Below are 20,778 nucleotides of genomic sequence, written 5' to 3'. Positions count from 1 at the left end.
ACCTTGCAGACAGTTAAATTGGAAACTACTCCAAAGAAAGAAAGAAAGAAAGATAGGCATTCTTCAAGGAAGGAGCAAGACGGGTCCTTCTTGGAGTGACCACCTCTTTCAAAGGAGGAGGGGAAATGGCCATTGCCAATTTGCAGGCAGACATTTACTTTAATTATCACTTAAAAGATTAACATTTAAAGTTGACTTCTTTGAATTTTTTTATGAAGGCCACTAACCCTCCCTGTCTCCGTTAAAAAAAAAAACACCTGGCTGTTGTATAAGGCAGAAACGAGCATGCCAGGCTTTCCTCAAGGCTTCAAACCAGCTTGACGACTGCGATTCCCTCAAAACCCAGCTTTTTAGCAAAGGATTGGAAGGAGGCTGTCAGTGAACAAGAAGACTTCTTTATGGCAGGGAAGATTCGGCCTATGTACTAGAACAGAAAAAAAAAACCAACCCCACATGGTTTTAAGTGGAGCATCCTTGCGTTGCATAGAGAAGGGGGCAGGATGCAAACACACCTGAGACTCTCCTAGGCCCATTTTAAGATGGCAGTTGGGGAAGGAGGAGAAGGCGTTCCATTGCCTGGGAGATGTGGGCGGAGCTTGAAGAGGCAGCCTATATAAGGGGAAGGAGGCCGGGCGGCGGCTGCAGTGAAGCCCTAGAGAGGCAAGGAGGAGTGGTGGCCAGGCCAGGGTGAGGACGGCAGGTCTTACCCCTCCCATGGCTGTGTGCCTTTGGGCTCACCTTCCATGCACTTCTCTGTCCCCAATGTGTGTTTTACCCCCTTCTTCCTTTTCTTTCTCTTGCAGAAAATGAGTGACTTTCACCTGGATCTTAGCCCGCTCAAGGAGCCCCTGGGGTTCATCAAGCTTCTTGAGTGGGTGAGTCTGCTGGGTTAGGGGGTTCAGGTCACATGGCCGTCCCCCCCCCCTTCATAGACTGTCTTGCAGGGCTGTTTCCTTTGATATAGGGTGGGGGGGGTTGTGTTGTGTTCTCTTAAAAGGCCTTGAGGGGATGGTGGAATAAAAGGTTTCTAGGCTGAGGTTGCAATGCAATCCTATTTGGAAGCAAGGCCTGTTGTGTTCAAGGGGCCTTACCCCCAAATATGTGGGGTTAGGCTTGTCTCTGAAGGTATGAGGCCTAGACTTGCGCGTGCTTTGGAAGTGACTTTTTAAATAGTTGCCTGTCTTGTTAGGCCTGGCTTGGCCTAATTCCTTCCCCAGCTGTTTCTAAGCCTGTGTTCCCTTAAAACTCCTGGCCTGTATGAATCCCGGTGTTGGCTGTAATCTCCCAGTACGCTCCTTTAATACAAAATATTAAATTACTGGAAATAGTTTGCATTTTTTAAAAAAATCTGTGTGCAGTTTCTTCTGCAGCTCTGGTGAAAACGCTGAAAGCCTATGACTTCGAACTCTGAATTTGTAGGGAGTAAAATGTCTAAGTCATGTTGCACAGGTCTGTTGAGCAAAATTATTAACGTATGTGCTGTTTTTTCAGTGAAAAGTTGGCGTCTTATTTAATTCATGTGAAAAACTGGCTTCTATAGATTAAAATTGGGCTTCTGCATTCAAATGGGAAAACCAAGTTGTTGAGGGGGCTGTTTTAATATACAGTATAGATCTATACAGTACATTGCAAGGCAAACAGCCAGTCGGATTTTCTGCATCCTTTTACAAAGTGATGTCGTTCCTTCTGTTTTACAGATACTAACGTTAACACCCTGAAGCATTCTAGACCCAATTATGACTTTTCTGCTGCATCAGGCATGTGTGAGGGGGTGTTGGCCTTTGGCTAAATAGCACTCTGAATTAGGAGTGCCTTTAGCACACCCAGCCAGTTTTGTAGTGTTGCCAAGTTTGTGTGGCTTGTGCAGGAACGCAAAGCCTAGCAATATAAGAAGTCCCACTGCTCCCAGGTCCTACCATCAATAATAATAATTTTATTTATAACCCGCCCATCTGGCTGGGTTTTCCCAGCCACTCTGGGCAGCTGCCAGCAAAATAAAAATATATATAAAACTGTCAAACATTAAAAGCTTCCCAATACTTAAGATGTCTTCTAAAAGTTGTGTATTGAAAAGTCCAACAACCACTTTGCACTTTCTGCTTTCCTGCCAGTATCCTCCTACAGGGTGTTTAGATGTTTTTTTAGTCACAGATACAGAATTTTGAAATCAAACTGTTGCACATTTCTTTTCTATTTGTCTGTGTGTGGATGCATACACACAAGCTATATTTGTCGTAGATGGCAATGATGTGTCAAATAAAGCGATGGTCTCATTTTTATATAGGACACGGGGCAATAGCCTGAAAAGGAGCCCATTTGATGGGAATTCATTTTTGTAGTTTGTCAGGTAGCTTGTAAAAAAAGTTTTTAAAGACCCTATTGCTTTTTTCACTAGGTTAGTGCAAGGTATACAGTATTGCAAACCCTTAAGGTCAGCCCTGCTGTAATACCCTAAAATGCCTGCCTCCCCCCCCCCCGACCCTGACCAATTTCCTCTATCTAGCCTTAACAATTGTATGCCATGATGGACTCGCCCACTTGTTTCCCTTTGTAGAGTGATACTCTAGACCAGGGGTAGCCAACGGTGCCCTTCAGAAGTTGGGGACTACAAATCCATCAACCCTGACCATTGGCCCTCTGCTGATTGGGGCCTGGTGGGATTTGTAATCCAACATCTGGAGGGCCACGGGTTTCCTATTCTTGCCTTAGGCAGCTACCTAACTATGCTTTAAGGGTATGGCTTGCCTTTGCTTTAGGGCAGTAGCAAAAAAGACAGTCACAGCAACATACGTAAATGGAAACCAAATATAACAGAAACAATTATACCATGAAATTCCCTGAAACGAGCATTCTTTGCCAAACATTAGATCATGGAGCTCTCACAGCCCAGACTTTGAGTTTTTCAGAAAGCTATGTAGCTTAATAAGAATCCCTTTTTTGCCTGCATTTCAGGCTTTGAATATGCTAAGTCAGAGTTTCCCCACCCTTTTTCTTTGAATGATGTTTACAGTATTTAAAGTATAGGTTTTTCAATTTCCTTCTGAGGAAACTGTTAATCGCAGTGAAATGAGGTTGTAGCCGGCATCCCGTCAAGGCTTTGATTGTTTTCGTAAATTAATTCTATATCAGTTATTTCTATTAGTTTTCTGATAATCCTTAGTTCCTTATATATTTTTATCTTACCCGATGACCTCTCGTTTCAGGGAATTTCACGGTATAATTGTTTGTTATACAGTATTTGGTTTCCATTTGCTTTAGGGCAGGCATAGGCAAACTCGGCCCTACAGATATTTTGGGACTACATTTCCCATTATCCCTGACCACTGGTCCTGTTAGCTAGGGATGATGGGAGTTGTAGTCCCAAAACATCTGGAGGGCCGAGTTTGGGGATGCGTGCTTTAGGGCATAGGGGAAAACAAGTAAGCTTTCTGGTAGAAGACAAATGACTAGTTTCCTAAGCAATAAGGTGTACATCTGGTGATAATTTGACTGCCTCCAACTGCTTCATAATGAAGGCAACTTGAACATCTTGTTTGTTCCTAAGAGCCAGTGTGGTGTAGTGGTTAAGAGTGGTAGTCTTGTAATCGGGTGAACCGGGTTCGCGTCCCCGCTCCTCCACATGCAGCTGCTGGGTGACCTTGGGCTAGTCACACTTCTCTGAAGTCTCTCAGCCCCACTCACCCCACAGGGTGTTTGTAGTGGGGGAGGAAGGGAAAGGACAAAGTTAGCCGCTTTGAGACTCCTTCGGGTAGTGATAAAGAGGGATATCAAATCCAAACTCTTCTTCTTCTTCTTAGACTGCTTATCATGCAGCTGATAAAGGAACAGCTGACAGAAGCAGGTTTAAAAATGTTTCCCCCATAACTGTATTTTTAAATTGATTTTTAATTTCAAGTAACAAAACATACCCATATCCATGAAAGAATGTTCACTTGCTGGCTTTCTAGGTGTCATGGGATTAATAACGATGCCAACAGCCCTATAAAGAGTAAAGAAACATTCATAACTGTCTATCAAACACCTTCCATATGAACACTCAACAGATTATGCCAATATAAAATTGAATTCCTTTTCCTCCCTTAAGCATCAACGTGTATGCTCAAGTTTGCTTACAGGCATAGACTTTGTTTGGATGAATAGGACAATATTTGGAATGAGTTTATACAAAATGTAGGCTGTTAATATTTACATACATATTAGGATAATATCAAACTTATAAAAGAATGTATGGGTTAGGGTATTTTTCATATACACATTTTCGTGCCTTATTTTCATTTTCTTTATAATTGAAAACCTATCAATAAAATGTTAATACCAAAAAATTTGTATGCTTCAGTGCACTATACATTTTTATTGCTTAGGAACTCTGATAAAAGGAACAAACTTTCAGCATTTTTCAGTGCAGTCCTATATATAAACTGCTCAGAAGTAAGCACTATTGATTTGGCTGAGACTTTCATCCAGATAAGTGCACATAGTGTTTTGACTGTAGCTACGCCCACTAAAGCTGTAAATTTGGATAGAATTAATGAAGATTGGATGTAAAGTGTTCCTTACATTTTGTTAAATTTTCCAAATGTACATAAATGTGTATAATAATGCATGTGGTGTCTTTTATCTTTATACAGTTCTTCTCCCTGTTTGCATTTGCTACATGTGGAGGCTATAAAGGTGCAACGACAATTTTAGTATCCTGTAATGGACTTGTAAATGGAACAGTAACAGCTAGTTTTGCTTATCCTTTCAGGTGAGCCTCTTAAATGGCAAGAGTCTAGTATATTTATGTATGTAAAGCTTCCTGCCAGTGCTTTATCGTTGGTCACGATTACCTGATTAGCACTAGGTCAGTCCAGCAATTTATAGTTGATAAATCCAGCTTTAACAAACTGCAGTACTTTATATTGCTCTGATAAGGCCTCCTAGCAGAGACTATATCAGTATTAATGATAGAACATGAACTATACAAATGTACAGGACACACAACAATCTTGTATTTCTAAAATTAGGGCAGGGGGGATGGCATTTCTCATGTGGCCTGGCACAACATGTGCCTGTTCTACAGATGATGATTATTTTTAAAAATCTGAATGAAGGAATTCTATTATAGTGCCATCGATGGAAAATGTTTATTTTCTAACAGAAGTTTGATGTACCTTGCATGGCAGTTGTGTCCAATGTGCATTCTCTCCGGTAATAGCAGAAATGTTCTCAGAAGAAAAGTTCCCCCCTCGCCCCCAGAATCCGGGTAACCGAAAAGTCCCTCAAGTGGTCGCCATCTGTTCTAAGCAAAAATCTGCTCTTATTCCCTTATGAGGTACACAAGAGCCTTATTGGGTTCTCCATCGGTCGGAGAATATATAACAGAGGCCAACCAGAGAAGTTTGAGAAGCAAAGCCTTTATTTGCTGTTGCAACAGGGTCCTTCCCCTCACGCAGGAGAACAAGGAAGGAACCCAGAACAAAAGAGAACCTCCACTTTTATCAGTTTCCCCATCACCAAGAAACGCCCCCAATACATCATTCCTACATCACAGCTATGTAATCAATACCTCACAAAAAAGGAGGGTTCAAGGTAGAAATCTGAGCACTTTTGACACCTCTCCTAGTCCTCCTATCACCCCTCCCAGGTGTGAATTCCTAAACACAAAGAGAAATTAAATAAGAAAATTCCTTCAGTAGCACCTTAAAGACCAACTAAGTTTATATTTTGGTATGAGCTTTCGTGTGCATGCACACTTCTTCAGATACACGAAAGCATGCACACGAAAGCTCATACCAAAATATAAACTTAGTTGGTCTTTAAGGTGCTACTGAAGGAATTTTCTTATTTTGCTTCGACTCAGACCAACACGGCTACCTACCTGTAACAAAGAGAAATTAACATTTTCATAAGAGTTGATCACTGTCTTTTGTTCAGAGGAGTCTTCCATTGTGAATGAGATACCATTGACAGGGAATTATGGCTCCCAAGTTGCTAGTCATGTGGAAATGTGTGCATATGCTGATCCTTAAGCCTTCCTTAAGGCAGGGTTGAGTCCAAGCGGGAGGGGTGCGGGTCTCTGGAGTGGAGCAGAGGCGAAGAAGGTGGTGTTGCGAGGGATTCTGGGTAACTGCAGCTGTCAGGTTCGGTCACCCCTCTCTGTTCATTAGTAATGGTGTTCTGCAACCCCCTTATAATTTTCTATAACAGTAGCATGCAGCCAGGGTGAACCAGTGTATTGGGGTGAGCTCCCGTTGCTTGGTCCCTGCTCCTACCAACCTAGCAGTTTGAAACACATCAAAGTGCAAGTAGATAAATAGGTCCCACTCCGGCGGGAAGGTAAACGGCATTTCCGTGCGCTGCTCTGCTTTGCCAGAAGCAGCTTAGTCATGCTGGCCACATGACCCAGAAGCTGTACACCGGCTCCCTCGGCCAATAACGCAAGATGAGCGCCGCAACCCCAGAGTCGGTCACGAATGGACTTAATGGTCAGGGGTCCCTTTACCTTTTAAGACCATTTTGCTTTATCCAGTGAAATACACCTGCAACCTCCTCTGTCTATGCTCTCCTTCCTACACATTCCAGCCCAGAGCTGGTGTGGATGCTTTTTCTTGAAGAAAAAAAAAGCCAAACATGTACATTTTTTATTAAAAAAAAACATGCTTAATGTAACATAGTTCAGTACTCAGTTGTAGATAGATTCTATAGTTAGCCTGTTACTTTTCTGCTTAGACTAATCTATAGCTGACCTGGATCAACAACAGGCTTGGGGATGAAAATTTCCATTACTGTAATTTTCTATTAATGCCATTACTCATACAGGCAGACTTGCATAAGATGTAGACTATGTTTGTCAAAACACGTTATGCTGCCATCTTTGTTTGGCTTCATGGCTGCTACTCTTATTACAGTGTCAAGGCCTCAATGCATTGCACCCACAGCAGCAAAAAGCAGCTTACACAAAAAGTCAGATATATAAAATATTCTACTGGTCTTTATTTGTTTTTTAATGACTCCTCTCCTGCTATGTTTTAAGCTGTCTTTATTTTATCTTTAAGCTGCCTTGAGTCCCTATCGGAGGGTAGGCAAGGTGGGGGTATACCGGTACATATATAATAATGATAATCTACCTTAAGTTATTCTGCTGTGATTAAACTAGCCTTAACTGCTGAGGATGACAGGTCTGTAGGCCTAGGAGATTAACACTAGGCAGTTCATTATTTTCTAATATATATACTGTACCAGTGGAATTGAAATTTATATGCTAGCTGATGGTTGTACAGAAAGTGAAGCTCAACAGCCCAGTTTGCTGTGCTCTGTGATGACTGTAGTAGATAAGACATGCTTGATAGCTTCTGCCTACTTCTCTTTTAGGCTGAACAAAGTGACCTTTGGTTCGCCAGATCCAACCCGATGCAATGGCACTTGGGGTGAAACCCACCTCGTGGGCAACTTCACCACCACTGCACAGTTCTATGTAACTTTTGGAGTCTTGATATTCTTCTATTGCATGGCTGCCCTTGTGCTGTACCTTGGTTATATGCACCTGTACCAAAGCGGTGGCATTTTACCAATGATGGTAGGTTGATACTAAGGAAATTTTTTATTAAAAAAAATCTTGAATTTAAGTCACCAGAAGTTCAATTCTATAACTCAGAACTCTGTTGTTGTTGTTGTTTTACCTGTTTGATGTGTAAACTCATTCAAAATATGTGGGGGTTCTGTTGTTTTGAAATGCCTTTATTCAATTAATTAAACCATATGACTACCCCAAAACCCTTGCAGGCACAAACTGTATTGAAAGCAGTGCAGCCTATTATCACCCTAACAGCATCATGAGCAAAAGTCATCACGAATGTGCAATAAACAGGACATCTGGAGGGGACATCTGTCTCAGGAGTGTGCTGTGGGGATAAAATGGGAGATAGGAAGAACAGTGTGCACCACCCTAGGCTACTTGAAGGAAGGGCAGGCTATAAATGCAAGAAATGAAGAACAAGTCAGTGTGCTTAGGAGGTGTAATTCCTGGTCTTCTATCAGGTGTCCTTCAGATGTTTTTAACTACAACTCGCATCAACCCAGCCATCGTTAAAACATCTGGAGGGGACCAGGTTGAGAAAGGGTGCTGCTGAAGAGGGTAAACTTCCACTTTGAACTTCTTGAAATAGAGTACACAACCAGCATCTTTGAGCTGTGTTTAGCTACCAGTTCTGCATCGCTTTTAGGCTCTATGGTTTCTTCTTTGAAAAGTGTAAAGGCATCCTCAGTGCTACACCCAAGTGACTTTTTGGATAAAAAGCTGGAGTTGTGGATTTCTCAAGTGGTCTGTATTTTGGCCAAATAGTCACTGCCACATAAGGAAAGTGTCTTCCAGAAAATGGTAGCATGCTTGCTAGGAGTGTGGTTGGATGGTTACAATAAAATGAACATAGCTGCTAAAATGAAAATGGTTTTATGTCAAGTGATAGTACCGTAAATATTGACTACCCCCTTTCACCCCCTAAATGCATTTTAGACTGAAGCAATTGGTAACTTTGGACTGTCTCATTACAGGATTATATCTTCAGTCTTAGTGCCGTCTTTCTGTGGCTAGTTAGCAGTGCTGCATGGGCAAAGGCACTTGTTGATATCAAAGTATCAACTGGTCCACGCATTATTGAAGAAATACCTGCTTGCAAAATACCAGGAACCACCTGTTTGTTTGAGTCGGTAACCAACATGGGAAGGCTGAATGTGTCTGTGGTATGTATGTCGGCATTTGAGCATTCAAGTGCTAGTGTTACGAGCTGATCTAAGTAGCGACAGTAGATCAAACGTAAATAACCACCCGAGTAAGTAAACTTGGAGCCAAACTAGGTATAATGCAAGAGATCAGGGAACTAACAACCTTGTATATGTATGTCTTCCAGTCTAAATGCAGCTAGATATTGTTCCCCACTGGTTCAGTATTGTAGTATTTAATATTAATGTGTAACTGATATTGCTCAGTGTCCTTGCATATGCCCAGACACACAACTGGGAATATAATAATGTAATAATTGCTACCTTATCTCTAAACTACAGTCCAAAATGCAATGCCCAGAATACTAGCTAGGGTTTCATTTAGAACTCGTATAGCCCATTTTATAACAGCTGCACTGGTTGTAATTTTGTTTCGTTTCCAAACTAAACTCAAGAGAGAGTAAATCTTCTGTTTAGTTTGTTTCCAAATTAAACAGGAGAGAGTAAATCTTGGATGACATTGGTATTTAAAGTCTTAAACAATGTAGGCTCCAACTATCTGAAAGACCAACTCCTTCCCTACAGACATTCTCAGGTGGTAAGATCAGAGAGTGCCTTCTTGATAGTTTCAGCATCCTCAGGAGTGCTGGTGACTGAGGATACGGGATTCTCTGTGGCAACTCCTAAGTTGTGGAACTCCCCAGTTGTTTTTTTATAGTGGGAGTAGATTGCAGTCTCTTGGAAGTTGGACACCCTTGCCCTAGACTTTTGACTCTGCAGATGTATCCTCCAGGACCCTATTCTTGTGACTGTCATTTGGTTTAAAGTGTTTTTAATGTTGTATTTTGAATGGTTGTGACACAGCTTGAGACGTTGTGGTGGAAGGGTGGGTAACAAATCAAATTGATAACTATTGGGCTGCATGATAAAAGTTTTTGAATTGGATTGTTAAGAGGAGAAGGCTTTTAGCTGGATGTATTCAATAGTAATGTAACTATCTGATAACACATGTCTTAATTTGCAGGTTTTTGGCTTGTTAAATATGATTCTGTGGGCAGGAAATGCTTGGTTTGTATACAAGGAGACGATTCTGCATAAAGCTAACAATGCTTCTCCAGACTCCGGACTTTATCCACCTGCATCAGGAATTTAACTATAACAACAACAAAAAGCTGCATTCTGTTGACAATAGTTTAAAAACTTTGAAGTTCAATGTACTTTAGCTGTTTTTTAAAAAAATGGAAATTCACTTCAAAGTACATACCCAGGCTAGAAAAATCAGTAAGTTTTGGAAGGGTTGCCTATACTTGATTGAGTATTCACATTCAGTCTAACTTACAGGCACCCTTGTTAAAAATTTGGGCAATCTCTCTGGAAGTAATATTTTGTTAGAAAACAGCATTTGATTTCTACAAAACCTTGCCAGTGTAACTAGTACTCTTCCAAGCCTTTACTGCACTTCTGTTTAACATGCAATCTGAGGAGCTATAAATTACGTTGCCTGTTTTAATGCTCAGAAACAGTAATTCTTAAGCTTAAACAGGTTTCAGTTGCTTGGTTTAAAAGCCTTTCCCCTCCAAATTTGGCACACTTGCATTCCAGCTTTTGGTATAATAGTTTAATTCTTGATTTTGGAGAGAGAGTAAATATTGGATGACAAAACTACTGAGCCAAATGCTCTAATTCGGCCTTTGCCAACCTGGTTCTCTCCAGATGTTTTAGGCTACAACTGGGTTGGGGTGGTGGGAGTGGTCCTGGAGGACACCAGGTTGGCAAAGGTGGCTCTACCCACTTGTTAGTTGCCCATGCCCATTTAAAACCAAAGTTTCAACAGTGACAACATGTTTAAAATTGAAAAGCTGTTGACATGTGCTTAAATGAGAGAGATTCTGTTCTGGAGTATACTAGTTACGCAAAGAGTTTTCCCTTTAGGAAGATTGCTCCTAATTCTTAAGTTTGGATGTGTAAGCATGGCTACTTTGTTTTGAGGAAACGCCTGTGACATGCCTGTATTTTGAATTCAGTTAAATAAATGGAAGTTTCTAGGAATTTTGCTTTATTAGGAATATTCTTCCTTCTGATTTCTTGTCAGCATTGTTAGAGTACTGCAGTGCTTGCCCCAAGGTTATCGGTTTCCTCTTCTGACTGTACAGTGTGTAATTTTTTGGGGGTGGGGAAAACCTTAATTTTGGCAAATTTCTTTAGTGAGGTGCCATAAAGATGTTTTTGGGTATGAAAAAGTCAAATAATTATTTTTGTTATTGAGAAACATTTAACTTGGTAAGTGTACATTTGACGAAGTACAAATTGCTTTTGGGGAAACCAAAGAATTTTAATTTTACCTCCTAAAAATGCCAGGCAAGTGGAGTGAGGTACTCGGGCTAAGGCTGCAGTCTTATACACACTTGCTTTGGGCATAAGCCCTGCTGAACTCTGCCTTAATTTAGTAGAAGTTTGAGTTGCACTGTGATCATTTGCATGGCAGAAGCTCAGGAGGGTTGTCACAAAGATCTCAACTGAAATGCAAGCAAAAATATATGCACTCCTTTAAAGTCACTTTAAATGTGTGACTACCAAGATACATACAGCATCATACAGGCTTGGTGTATGTAGCCTTGGTCCTGTCAAAGCTATAAGGTGGAAACATGAGTGCAACGATAGGTTCCACTAGCAACAACAGCACCTTTTGCTTCATTAGAAGGTCACTCGTGACAAAACTGGATGCATTTTATTTACATGAAATCAGTGGCAACAATGGCATTGTAGAGCTCTGAACGGTGAACTTGCATCATTAATGTTACCGGACCCATTGTCGCCATCGCAACCACAGAGGCACAGTAAACTTTGGACATGTTAGGGCTACCCACTGGCTTTCAATCACTCTTTATTGTGTGATTTTCAGATAAGGGGAAAAAGGAATTGCGGTAGTAGAATGACATTTGTCTCCTTAATTTGTTGGTGTTGCCAAATAAATCATGGACTAATCTCTACCCTGACAAAAGGAGAATTTGGATGAAGGAATCAGTGTAGCTGGCATGTTTAATATAAAATATATCCTCCAGGAACTATCTGAGACAATGGTGCAAGTTCCTAACATAAACATGACCTGGAAAGAACAGCTAACATTTGCAGAAAAGATCAGAACACGAACCCTTGTATTTGCCATAAAGATCTAGTTATCAGTCTCCTCTGTTGGTGGAAACAAGACATCACACAGGCTGTGAAAAAATGCCTGAGGTAAATTTATGCTTCAGCAATTGTAAAAGCTAAAGATGTGATATTCACAAAAATTAAGGTTGTGCTTTCCTCACTTCATTCTTACCTCACAAAGCATAATAGTGCACTAGAAGGGAAAACAGTTCAAAGAATTCGGTGTCATGTTAGTCACTCACTAAGGCAGCCCTCTCCATGGACATTGGAATCAAAATATACTTAATCCTCAAGTTTTCAATGGTTAGCTCACAGCTCAAACAAGACCCATTCTTGGCGATCTGAAGGATCAACCTTACACTCCACTGGGCCATGGAGACATTTGAGGCACAATGTTGTCTTGCTGAAATGGGATTTTGAAGGCGAGAGCTTAACTCTTGCAGAAGGCACAGATCTCAGTTCCTTGACTTGTGACACCACACCTGCTCCAAGATCAGGTATACCCACTTCCCCTATTCTTCCTTTTCACTCTGCTAACTCACTTTCTCTGGGCTTTTGGGTAGTTAGGGACTCCGGACTCTGCCTGAAATTACTAATAGTATGGGAGATTAGTGAGCCACAGCTCAAGCCAGAATTGATTACAAAAGTATGGGTGCTGACCCAAGGGTTACAGAAGAGACTCACTGCCCTTGCCGCAATGGCTGGTTTATTGTAATATATTTCTGGAGAAACTTGCATGGCCATTTTGCTTCAAAAATTAAGATACATAGGATGAGCCAAAATAGAGCTACTTTTGTCAAAAGCCATTGTGCCCAAATTATGCTACTAATTTGTGTAATCGTATACATAAAAAAAACAATCCCATAGCAGTTTGCAGCCACCTTCTATTGCAACTTTCCCACAGACGAAATGATCTTGTCACAAGAACTCTAATGGAAATATACATGCACTTCTCTCTGTTTTCTCAAAATCAAGTTGAGTTCCTGCCCCGCCCCACTGTTTTAGATCTGATTCATGAGATTACAAAAGCCAAAGTTGCTTGGAAGTTATTACAAAAGCCAAAGTTGCTTGACTCACCATCCCATTGTATTAAGTCACTGGAATGGATTGTGCTCTAAACAGGCCTTCACAATGAGAATTGCTAGTCAGCCAGAAGAGACCATTTGGTATCCTCCCTCTTGTGTAGGGGTGAAACTGAAAATGATTACAACTTGTCTGCATTACCCCTATTTGGACTAAGATTACAGGTGTTTTTTCTGGGTTACAAATACAACCGCCTTCATTTTTGTATAGACTGATTCTCGTACTTGGGATATATTTTGGGAGAAGGGACTGGTGACTTGTGAGGGGGAGCAGGTGACAAAGACCCCTTGCCCAAAGGCTCTTCTTTTGGCTTCTGCAACTTTAGCTTGCTATTTGGGTCAGAAGCCTCTGTCTTCCTTTCTGTTGCTTTTTGTGCCACCTTGTTTTGTCCTCCCAGCTTTGGGCCACTGGGCTCAGTTTCCTGTTGGCTTCGATCCCGTTGGACTCTCTTCGTAGTCATCACCTCTGCGGTTGGGTCCTTTGCTTCCAACTTAGAAGGCATGTTGGTATCTTTCCATCTTCGGGCCCCAGACTTGGAGTTATATTCATACCATTTGCCAGTGACTATGGAGAGGGGAAAAACAATAATCTAGCTATTCTATTTCACAGATTAAGGGGTAAGAGTATATTTAGTTTTTATTAACAGTGAAGCCAAAGAATCACAGTGACTGCCTGTTTGTGAGTCATTTTCACCTCATGCCTTTGCTGTCATTTTTTGGTGCCAGGTAAATACTTGCCTTTCCCCCAAGGTCTTTGAATACACCGAGATGTTTTGTTACTAGTGTGCTGGCAAAGCTTCCTGTAGCTGTTATGAAGGGATTTGGGTTTTTATCGTATAAATGTACTCGGTGTTTTAAGCTGGGTTGTTTGTCACTTGGAGACCTTCAGGTAACAAGTAGCTATCATCGGTATGATGGTGGATGAGGTCACTGTCAGGGTTCAGCCATACCCAGACCGACCTTAAACCACAGTATGCAGGGGGGAAGCAGGGCACCCCCAACAGATCTTCACACCGTTACAACCCAAGGAGCTGTCGGATCTGGGCATCCTTGCCCCAAGACTAAAGACCACCACACCATCTGCCTGGGTTCCTGGCCAGCTCTCAGACCCTCTGACACATGGGTAGGCAAATCTGCCCCCCCCCCAAGGTCTGAGGGGCAGTGGACCGGCCCGCTGCTGAAAAAGTTTGCTGACCCCTGCTCTGACATCTCCCCCAGGACCAGAGGAGATAGTGAGCCTGGCAGGGGCTGCATGCTGCCACCAAACTGCCAGAAAAAGCTGCTTGGAAGGCTACTTGGGAGGATGGGAAATTGCACAGAATCACCTCAGACCAGGGCCTGGCTCTTACATAAGCTCCCTGCTTCATTGGTGAAGTAACATCTCTCATCCAAGCTCCAGTCTTCCTGACCTTGGGGAAAGGACAGCGAGGATGCACATTGTCTCTCATCCTCATCAAGAAAGAAATGGGAGCTATGCACATCCATATGTCTTATGTACAGATGTTACAGCTTGGATTGCACTGAATATATTCATGTACATCTACTTAAAAGGTGCTTGTTTTAATGCTTGGTTTAACGTTTTAAATTGCTTTGGGTCACTTATGTGAAAAAAGCAACGAAACCATGTGCTTGTGCATTTGAGTGGATCTGCTGCGGCTTTCCTTAGACAAGCAGAAGGTGAGTTTTGCACATGGAAAAGTTATTCCACACATGCAGTATTAACTGGTAGGCAAACCAATTATTCAATAGCGGTAAATATGTGTTATTACTTTAGTACACTTCCAAATATTGCTTTTTGACTTTCCTATTTAAACTGTATGTCACTGATATTTGCCTTGGAAATGTCAGTGTCTCCTTGCAATTAAAGTTAAACTCTTTCATTTCAAACTTATTTCTTCTTCTCATTTCCCCTCCCATTAGAAGTAGTGATACCTGGGTCTTTTGCTTCACCATCAAAAACAGGGTTTATGTTGGTCATCTCCTAGCCAGAAAAAGAAATCAAGAAATCAGTGCCATTTATTTATTTATTTTAAAAAATGGTGAGAAGAGCAGAAATATTGATCTATATAGAATGAAGCAGATTTCAGAGACCTATGAAAGGTAGGTTGCTGGGAATCTAATCATTATGCCAGGTAAATTGGTTGGTTAAAGAGAAAGATGCTGTTCTCAGGCTTTTCTGCACAAGGTTTCTCAAACAGAGTATCCTTGCTTTATCCATATTTTATGGGAAATGTAATTTAGAATGCAAGAAATAGTACTTTTACAGGTTTCAAAACCTGATGACAAGATGATTTATTCATGGCTCATAAATGTATCTTAACCACCTATATGCAAATTAGGGCAACTTTTTTCAAAGCACGTTACATTCTTGATTCACTTGTGAATGACAATAATGGCATGAAGCAGAGGTACGTAACCAATGTGGTACCTTCCATATGCTGTTGGCCAGCATGGTTGATAGTCAAGGATGATGGGAGCTGTAGTCTGGAGGATGCCATGCTGGCTATCCCTCATAAACAAAGCATTACAAGGAAACGGCAACTAGGGGGTGGCTGGGCTTTTGCTTCTGTGCATTACAGCAAGAAAAGCAGTGACTCAAATGCTTGTGTGCCTTGTATTTTGAATGTAGGTTCTGAACAGAAAGAAAAAGCTTCTATAACATTAGGATGGGAAGAAAGAAGAAAAGGAGAGTCTTATGCTAGCAACACTTCTTTTATTTTTATTTTGTTTGATAGCATACATACCCAAACCACTTCTTTCTTAGCTTTCTTCTTTTCTATTGGAAAAAAGAAAAACATGGTCTTGCTTATGCTAACGCTTAACAATACCCCAGATTTAAACTAGACCTGTAATTATGGGCATAATTTAAATTAAAAAACACACTAAATGAATAATATGCATCCCATTGAAAGCAATGTAGTGCAGATGGATGGATGGATTAGTGGTGGGTGGTTTCCACACTCACAGACTGAATTCAAATGCACACCTGAATGCACATGCAGTTTGTGCCTCCAGTTACTGACCTAGCAAGTGATACATATGTGGAAGGAAGCAGCATCAAACAAATGTGGTGGAGAGTACCAGCCTCGTTGGCTATAAATTATATAACAAAACCCCGCCCAGCTCTGCTAATATTTGAAACATTACATTCTGGTCTAGATTTTGATTTTAACCTTGTTATTTGACCTCAACTGGACTTTAGAACATGCAAATCTGGACTGAAGAGTTATCTGAGAAATATGCACACAATTTGAAAAAAGGGGGAAATGCATACCTGGTGTTTTCATCCTGTTGTAAATAATAGATAGATAAATGTTAATCTATTTCAGCAGTCATTTGGCAATACAATACACAAATGAGCATTTAATCCTATAATACATATCAAACACAATGGAGACTCCAAATTTTGGGTGATGGGCATTTGCTCATGTTCCGGATTTAAGTGGCAGATATAACAATGCAATTTGGTACCGATGGCAGTGTGCATGAAGTCTGCCCCTAAACACAATATCATGGCATAACATTTTAGTGCTTTTATTCTAGGGTTAGAAAGCAACATACCAGGGACTACATTCTGTTAGGTGCTCCTCCTACTGAGGGTTAATTCCTGTTATCTCATATCTACCCATCTTCCTCCAGTTGCCTTGCTGCAGACAGATGAGAGCAACTGGGTGTTTCTATAACACAGTTATTAATTTCTGCTACTGAATTTTGTCTAATGCAATTCACGTGAATGGGAAAATGTTGCATGTTTTTAAAGTAATTTTACTTTGTCTTTCTTGAACAAAGGCTACTCAGTATTATATTCAGTATTAGTATTTTGCTTTCAGCTTTCTTTTGTGCAAAAAAAAGACAAGCTGCTGTAAAACATATTCCATGTACCATGTGAGGTTCTACGTAAAGTGCGTATTTTACATTGAAACTTAAGTGTAGCAGAAACAATTGAGGGTATGTGATCTTGTTGACCTGCGTGGATTCTTAGTGGAGGCAGTAATATATTAGTGTAGAAAGAAATGATACAAGGAGCATTGTTTCTGTCAATTACTTACAGTGGCTGTTTATCAGCTCTAGGTTTTGGAGCTCTAGGCTTTGGTGGGCAGTGGGTGCGGATGTATTTTGCCAGCCGAAAGGTGAGATATGCAAGAAGCCCAAGGAGGATCAAGCTGCCAAGGGAAATGATGAATGGCACGTACCAAGCCAAGGCAGAATACACATTTTCTCTGCTAGTCAAAATGATAACACGAGGCTTGCAAAACAAAATTGAAAAATGTCAAAAGAAACATATTCATAATGGAAGGTTAGCCTTTCAGTAGTAACACTATACTGCAGGTACTTTTGAGTCTGTTAGAGTGCAATTATATGCATGTCTACTATGAACAGCTCAGTTGGTAGAGCATGAGACTCTTAAATCTCAGGATTGTGGGTTCGAGCCCCACATTGAGCAAAAGATTCCTGAACTGCAGGGAGTTAGTTTCTATAAGTAAACCCCATTGGGTCAATGGGACTTATTCCCAAGCAAATGAATATAGGATTGCAGCCTTTGTGGATGTGTTTAGAAACTATGGTTTATTTTAGCTCAGTGATTGCCATAGATAGAGAGACTTCTAAAGAAGTGAGGGGGGAGCCTTTTGCAACCTGAGGGCCATATTGCTTTGTGGGCAACCTTCTGGGGGCCAGGGGCAAAAGTGGGCAGAGAATTCAATATAAAATTTTACACCCACCCAAGCACACCCCTCCCCACCTCATTTCCCTGAATTGAGGATAGAAAAAGACATTATCACAGTTCAAGGACACACTCCATGCATGCAAAAATACTCAGTGGGGTATGTGGCTAGAGTGGAGGCATGACTGAGGGAGAGACCTGAGGGCCAGATTCAAACACACACACACACACAGACAAAGGTTCCCAACCCGAATCCTAAACGGTAGCGTTAATGACACACTGCTAGTCAGCAACTTGTTTCACTCTACTTTGTGGAGAAGCTGTGGAGAGGTTGGCCCAGGCTTTTCACACACCCCGTAGTGGAATTCAGAGGTTCCACTTATTAAGAGGCATACTTACTGATGTCTCTTAATGTCACACAGACAGCGACCTGCATTCTTCAGCATGCAAGAGCACTTACTGTCGTCGGGGCCTCTGTGGTTGGCTTTGGGATGACGTTGATGGTTAGCGTCACTGTGCCAGTTTCAATGCGGACTGCAGCTCTGTCTTCCGCTGACAGTAGGTTATCGTCTGTTATGAAGACTTTTAGCCTGTAGTTCCAAATTTTATCCAAGCCGCTTTCGAAGTCAAAAGGGGATTTAAGGATCAGCCGCGAGGCATTAGAGCCAGCATTTGGTGAGAAAGCGAAGTGGTTATTCACATTACCTAAAACAAAGCCAAAGTAAAATTGCAGATTTTAACGAGTAGCAAATTACAGGAAGGAAGCTTCTGGTTTCGATTATCTAGCATGGATGGATTTGTGACATTTCCAATTAACCTGGTGGTTACTGCATAGAAATCTCAATGCACAAGTTTTGCTCCCCATTGGCTTACGTTGCTCTGTCCCTTACAGCTGATGTATGATGGTGGTTTCAGACAACCAAATCATCATGCTAGTGGACTATAAAGCTCTGCCAGTTGCTATGCTGAGAAAATTTGTAATTTCTGGCTCAGCTGTGAGATCAGGAATGGTGGTCCATTCCCTATCCAAGGTGTCCTGACCTTCTCATCTGCTCCTGGACCTAATGATTTCCATGTTGCTTGGGCCATTACCTTCCCTTGACTATGGGCATCATCATGGACCAGAGCACATACTGATGATGGGATAGCATCCTCCACTGTACCTGAGAGCTATACCCGAGAGCAGCAGGCTAGTCTAGGGAGGCTGCATAGCCCACACAGTTCTGTCCTCCAACCTCTTGCACTGTTCCTTGCCCCACCCTCCAGCATCCACTGACCGAGGCAGCTGCTGGCCCTGGGAAGGGCCAGTAGGACTGGCCCTGGGAACCAATGTCATATAAAATCAAAAGCACATGAAATGTTTGGCTGTAATACACACTTGATTCTATTAAAGACTGCTAGCAAACAATCACAAGGGGAAATTCAAATGTCCAAAAGTAAATTACCTGAATCAAAAGAATAACGGAATGATCTAGGACTTGAATCGCGATCCACACATGTAATACTGAATCCAGCAATGTTGGTGCCAGGAGTTTGGTCTACTGGAATGTTCAGCAAATATGAATTAGGACTGCAAATTGGTGGCTCATCATTTGCTTCAAGAACATTCACTGTTACCTAAAAGAAGGGAGCAGGGTGTGTGTATGAAACCACCTTTCTGGTAATTAAGTCAGGTTACTTTTTATTTTCACTGGCAAGAATTGATCCTCTCCCACCCACCTTTTAGGGATATTGGGTGGTATTCAACACTAGTCCTACTCAGAATAGACATGACTAACTTAGGCTCATTAATTTCAATTTCAATGATCTAAAAGATGTCAGTAGAGGGTTTCTTTAAAAATGGTTTATCCACTCCAATGAGCAAACTGTGTGAACAAGGGATGTCCCATTTCTGCAAACACAGGCAGGTGGGATGGAGTCACAGGCCTACAAGGGAGATGGAGGAAACGGGGTCCAGGGCATTTGTTGAAATAGCAGGAGAGCTGCCCACAAAGAAAGGATAGGCGTTTATACCAGTTCCAGCCAAGCAGAGGTTCTCCTTAGTCCTCGCTAAGTGGAACCAACTTCCTTTTCTAAGGAGGTCCCATTTGACTCAGGGTCCAGAAGCTGTCAGGTCTTGACAAAGGATGGCTCTGAGTTTTGGAATGGGTTAGTGGAAATTGAAACTCACCCGGTTCAGAAAAACCCCATGCAAATTTCTCTGCATTCTTGGAATGCCTTGCAAGCTCTATTGTTTTTATTAGACAAATGGAAGAAAAGTGCACATATTAGAAGTAGACATATTGGCCTAAAAGCCAGCATCTTACTCACTGGCACAGTTGCAGCCTCGCCATTGTTGTCAGAGGCCTGCACCGTGAGAATGGCACTCTGCCATGTTTCGTAGTCTAATCTAGCTATGATTGCCAAGTTGCCTCCTGTAGGATCAATCCAGAAAATTTCTGAGAAGTTAGGGTTGCCTTTTCCAACTGAAATCGAGTATGATATTCCGGTGGGTGGTACATCTTTGTCTGTAGCAATCACTTGTCCAATTTTGGTAGGAACTGAAATGAAGCAACATTTGAAACACACACATCTTTGAGGGAAGTATATTTCCAATATTAAAGGGGAAGGACTTCGCAGATTACCTCAGCAGTTTCCATAACTGCATTTCTTATTGATGGTTTTCATCATCATCATCATTATTATTATTATTATTATTATTATTATTATTAATTATACAGTAATTGCATTCTTAATATTCTGCTGTAAGCTGCCTAGAGAATGTTTGGTGGTGGAAAGTTTCATAAATTTGACAAGTAAATAAATTCAACTATGTTTTACTCAAAGTAGACACACAGAAATTAGCAGACCTAACTTAGTCATATTCATTCATTTCAATGGGTCCCATTCAGAGTAAAACTTAGTTGAATACCATCCACTATTGTTTATTTATTTATTTACGGCTTATATGAAAAATGGCTTCCATATGGTTTACATCCAGGAGAATTTGCTGCAGTTCTAACCCTGTTACAGGGGCCTTCTGTGCCTCTCTCCACCCCGCCTCCATTTTTCTAGTTTAAAAATACAGTAGTTCTGTTTTCCAAATTATAAGCACATTTACTAAGGAATAAGCCCCAATAAACACAGTGAGACATATCTCTGAATAAATAAGCTTAGGATTTCTCTGTCAGGGTAGATATGACA

At 41.3% G+C, this 20,778-nt stretch overlaps 2 protein-coding genes across 16 annotated transcripts in view; one reads left to right on the top strand and one right to left on the bottom strand.

The window, feature by feature from the left end:
* The first annotated feature begins 641 nt into the window (after positions 1–641).
* On the top strand, positions 642–10,764 carry SYPL1 (synaptophysin like 1). Its single transcript, XM_035128049.3, has 6 exons — positions 642–687; positions 804–875; positions 4,629–4,747; positions 7,354–7,558; positions 8,533–8,721; positions 9,725–10,764. Exons 2-6 carry the CDS (start codon positions 807–809, stop codon positions 9,851–9,853), a joined length of 711 nt encoding a protein of 236 aa, XP_034983940.3. The 5' UTR covers positions 642–687; positions 804–806; the 3' UTR covers positions 9,854–10,764.
* A 1,775-nt stretch (positions 10,765–12,539) lies between these two features.
* CDHR3 (cadherin related family member 3) overlaps positions 12,540–20,778 on the bottom strand; it is a 42,782-nt gene continuing 34,543 nt past the window's right edge. For 13 of the 15 annotated variants that reach the window (XM_088676673.1, XM_088676677.1, XM_088676676.1 and 10 more), the window contains 8 exons: positions 19,906–20,135; positions 19,041–19,212; positions 18,056–18,300; positions 16,982–17,178; positions 16,207–16,223; positions 15,677–15,708; positions 14,865–14,913; positions 12,540–13,497 (listed from right to left, as the gene is read on the bottom strand). In XM_088676673.1, the coding sequence (XP_088532799.1) occupies positions 13,130–13,497; positions 14,865–14,913; positions 15,677–15,708; positions 16,207–16,223; positions 16,982–17,178; positions 18,056–18,300; positions 19,041–19,212; positions 19,906–20,135 (1,310 nt within the window). In that variant the 3' untranslated portion in view covers positions 12,540–13,129. Of the gene's footprint in view, positions 13,498–14,864; positions 14,914–15,676; positions 15,709–16,206; positions 16,224–16,527; positions 16,580–16,981; positions 17,179–18,055; positions 18,301–19,040; positions 19,213–19,905; positions 20,136–20,778 lie in introns of those variants that run through there. The other 2 variants (XM_035128106.3, XM_088676675.1) reach the window with 2 other exon arrangements.

Source organism: Zootoca vivipara, chromosome 9, assembly GCF_965207765.1.
Source record: "Zootoca vivipara chromosome 9, rZooViv2.hap1.1, whole genome shotgun sequence".
Classification (NCBI taxonomy): domain Eukaryota; kingdom Metazoa; phylum Chordata; class Lepidosauria; order Squamata; family Lacertidae; genus Zootoca; species Zootoca vivipara.
Note: the sequence above shows the minus strand (reverse complement) of the source record. Positions and strands in the feature narration are given on the sequence as shown.

What these genes read in the sequence shown, in the direction of transcription:
- SYPL1 (XM_035128049.3), top strand. Translation starts at nt 807, where the DNA reads ATGAGTGACTTTCACCTGGATCTTAGCCCGCTCAAGGAGCCCCTGGGG. An exon ending in AGTTTTGCTTATCCTTTCAG is followed by an intron (nt 4,748 to 7,353) that starts GTGAGCCTCTTA and finishes CTTCTCTTTTAG; the next exon opens with GCTGAACAAAGTGACCTTTG. An exon ending in GTGGCATTTTACCAATGATG is followed by an intron (nt 7,559 to 8,532) that starts GTAGGTTGATAC and finishes GTCTCATTACAG; the next exon opens with GATTATATCTTCAGTCTTAG.